At 42.7% G+C, this 1,321-nt stretch overlaps 1 protein-coding gene across 1 annotated transcript; it reads right to left on the reverse strand.

The window, feature by feature from the left end:
- Positions 1–6: 6 nt before the first annotated feature.
- CYBJADRAFT_175565 (uncharacterized protein) lies at positions 7–665 on the reverse strand (the record flags this gene model as incomplete). Its single annotated transcript, XM_020216719.1, has 1 exon — positions 7–665. A coding segment is annotated over one exon (659 nt), but the record flags the coding sequence as incomplete, so codon positions are not given.
- Positions 666–1,321: the final 656 nt, after the last annotated feature.

Below are 1,321 nucleotides of genomic sequence, written 5' to 3' on the forward strand. Positions count from 1 at the left end.
GGGAACTTGTCAGGAAGAAGATCCACTATCTTTTGGTGTGAGGCCTTCATCTGTGCCATCTCATCTTCACTGAGCTGCATATAACTTCTGAGGTATTCTTTACTTCTTATTGGATCAACCCCATTATTCTCACGTAATTTCCCTAAAAGTGTCGGCATCTTATGCATTCCTGTTTTCTGATAGACGTTGGACGCGTTGTAATGGTTTGAGTTGTTTATCGCCTCGATGTTAGGTTTTGAGCTGAGGATGTTCTCTAACAGTTCAGAGACAAACTTCTTGAACGTTGACTGTTTATTCAGCTCAGTGTCTAAACGTTCCTTGTTCATGAATTCAGGGTACTCATCATTCAGATAGTACTCCTCCTCAGTGTAATCCAGAATAGTATGGATATCACCTTCGAGGGACCTATGTTTGCCCTCCTGCTCAGCAATGACTTGGAACCCATCCTCCGTCTCGAAATATGGGTTGCGATAGTGTGTTCTCAACGGTGCATCAGTGCGTATACGGCTTTCGCCCAATACTGTAGAGCGGAAATGAGAATACAGCAACTGTACACACGCTATTATCAAGGCGCCTGCCAACAGTAGAACAAATCTTCGCTTTGTACGTGTAATCAACACCGCTTTACTGGTAACCAAATCATAGAAGTATCTTAGACGGATCATCTCTCCCGCTAGCCCAGAGCATACAAACCGCAGTTGAGAAATTCAAGCGGGAGTGGAAGAGGTGGAAGAGGTGGAAGCAGAAACACAGAAAAAGTAACGAAAACTGTCCAAGACTTCATCTCAGAGAATAACTTGGTGAATCTTTTCCACTGTGGACACTGGGACATAAACTCAGCGTATGTTCAACCTCGACGAGTTTGATTGGAGCAGCACGTGTGTATGTATGCATGCAGTGCTATTCCTCCTGGGAATTTTTTGGTGGGAGATAAGCGTAAAATTTTTTCGTTTCTCTTGTTGTGCTTTGTATTACCGTTGTGGCTCGGAATTAGGTTATGGGTCCTCTACCAATTGGACCAATCAGGGCACACAATTAGGCAGACTAAAATTTACAACTGTGTGATATTCCGCCTTCGGATTCATGACCGAGTTGATTGAATTATTACTACTAAGCGCCAGGTGCTGTAGATGTCATTGAGAAGGAAACTTGAGGAGAACTTCATTCTCTGCACTCTATGGTTTAGAGAATAAGCGCATTCAACTTGTATTTTTCATATTACATTGTTAAGAGTTATGTCATTGTCACTACTCGTATTACTGGTAGACGTTCCAGAAGCACACAACGTGCAAAGGAATGTGCCATTACAGTAGTTAGTTGT

This window comes from Cyberlindnera jadinii (assembly GCF_001661405.1).
Source record: "Cyberlindnera jadinii NRRL Y-1542 unplaced genomic scaffold CYBJAscaffold_23, whole genome shotgun sequence".
Classification (NCBI taxonomy): domain Eukaryota; kingdom Fungi; phylum Ascomycota; class Saccharomycetes; order Phaffomycetales; family Wickerhamomycetaceae; genus Williopsis; species Williopsis jadinii.